The sequence below is a fragment of the Egretta garzetta genome, unplaced genomic scaffold, assembly GCF_000687185.1.
Source record: "Egretta garzetta isolate BGI_Z169 unplaced genomic scaffold, ASM68718v1 scaffold567, whole genome shotgun sequence".
In the NCBI taxonomy this organism is placed as follows: Eukaryota; Metazoa; Chordata; class Aves; order Pelecaniformes; family Ardeidae; genus Egretta; species Egretta garzetta.
The window spans coordinates 83,065-84,585 of NW_009260348.1; the positions used below are offsets into that span (position 1 = coordinate 83,065).

Sequence of the window (1,521 nt, forward strand, 5' to 3'; positions counted from 1 at the left end):
GGCCTCGCAGGTGTTCTGCGGGCGGGTGCTGGGCATGGTCAACGCCGAGGATGTCAACGCCATCATCCTGGCCCAAAAAAACATGTGAGTCCTGGGGGAACCGGCCCGTGGGGACCCCGTCCCAGCACCGGGGAGCCTCCCGGGAGCCTTGTCGAGCTCGCTCTGCTTCCTCCCGCCCCGGGCAGGTTGGATCGATTTGAGAAAACCAACGAGATGCTGCTCAACTTCAACAACCTCTCCAGCATCCGCATGCAGCAGATGAACGAGCGTTTCCTCCACCACACCAAGACGCTGGTGGAAATGAAGAAGGACCTGGACAGCATCTTCCGCCGGATCCGGTGGGCAGCGGGGACGGGAACGGCGCTGCTGACGGGGAGGGAGGCAGGGCGGAGAGGGCAGGGGGGGGGCTAGGTGGGCCGCAGGGTGTGGTAGAGCGGGAGGCGAGTGAGGAGTTTGGTGTGGAGGTAAACATTTTAGAAGTAAAAATGCTTGGAGAGGGGAAAATGAGCAGCCAAGTGACGTGGGGAGGCAGCGGGAGAGGAGCCGCGGAGGCCGGAGCTTTGGGGTTCCGGCACTTCTGCTCCAACCGGGACAGTCACGAAACGTGGGACTCTGAGAAACGCCCAGTGTGCTGAGGGGCGATGGGAGCACTCGGGGGGCTGGGAGGGAGCCCCTCAGCCTGAGGAACCCCCGGGAATTCATTTACATTGTCCATAAATATCGGAGAGCGGCAGCCGGGCAGCTCGGCTCCGGATCTCTGCTTTCCCGTGAGCTTCAGCTCGCCCTCTCCTCCCCCAGGACGCTGAAAGGGAAGCTGGCGAAGCAGTACCCGGAGGCCTTCAGCAGTGAGTGATTCCCTCCGATGCGTGGATTTTCCCTGGGGTTTCTTCCTGTGCACGGCGTCCCTTTCCCTCAGAACACGTGAGGTGGCTCTCGGGAGTTGGGAGAAGTCGAAGAGACATGCAGGCGCACGCACCAGCACATGGCCACTGTGCTGAAAGCCTGGAAAGCGTCTTGATTATATTAAATGCAGATGCAAGAAGTTAATGAGCGGCTGCTAGTTATGTGGCATTGTTTTTTCTTTTTCTTTTTTTAATTGACTGCTGCTACAAGCAGTCAAAACTTAGAATTAGAAATTACCAAACTGTTCTGCTGGGGCGTCTCTCGTACCTGGTGTCGCACCGTCAGTGCCTTGCCTTGCGTGGCCGCAGCAGCAAAACTAACGTTTGTGGCTTCCCTTCCAGACATCCACGAATCTCCCATCCTAGAAGACGATGATGACTTCGACCCTGTCCCAAAAAGCACGACGACCACCATCGCTACCTCTGAACAGACCACGGAGTCCTGCGACACCAGCCCTGACATCATCTCTCCCACCATGAGTCAGGATTTTGAAGATCTATCCCAAGGCCAGTACGATTTACCGGCTGTGAACGGACAGAGTCTCACAGATGAAGACGTGGCCAATGACCTGGACTAGGGTGTGCAGGTCCTGCACCGCCGCCTCCTGCCCCTGGAGAA

General features: G+C 58.1%; 1 protein-coding gene across 1 annotated transcript; it reads left to right on the top strand.

Annotated features, from left to right (window-relative positions):
• Positions 1 to 93: 93 nt before the first annotated feature.
• On the top strand, positions 94 to 1,515 carry KXD1 (KxDL motif containing 1). Its single transcript, XM_035898169.1, has 3 exons — positions 94 to 338; positions 799 to 845; positions 1,245 to 1,515. Exons 1-3 carry the CDS (start codon positions 214 to 216, stop codon positions 1,478 to 1,480), a joined length of 408 nt encoding a protein of 135 aa, XP_035754062.1. The 5' UTR covers positions 94 to 213; the 3' UTR covers positions 1,481 to 1,515.
• Positions 1,516 to 1,521: the final 6 nt, after the last annotated feature.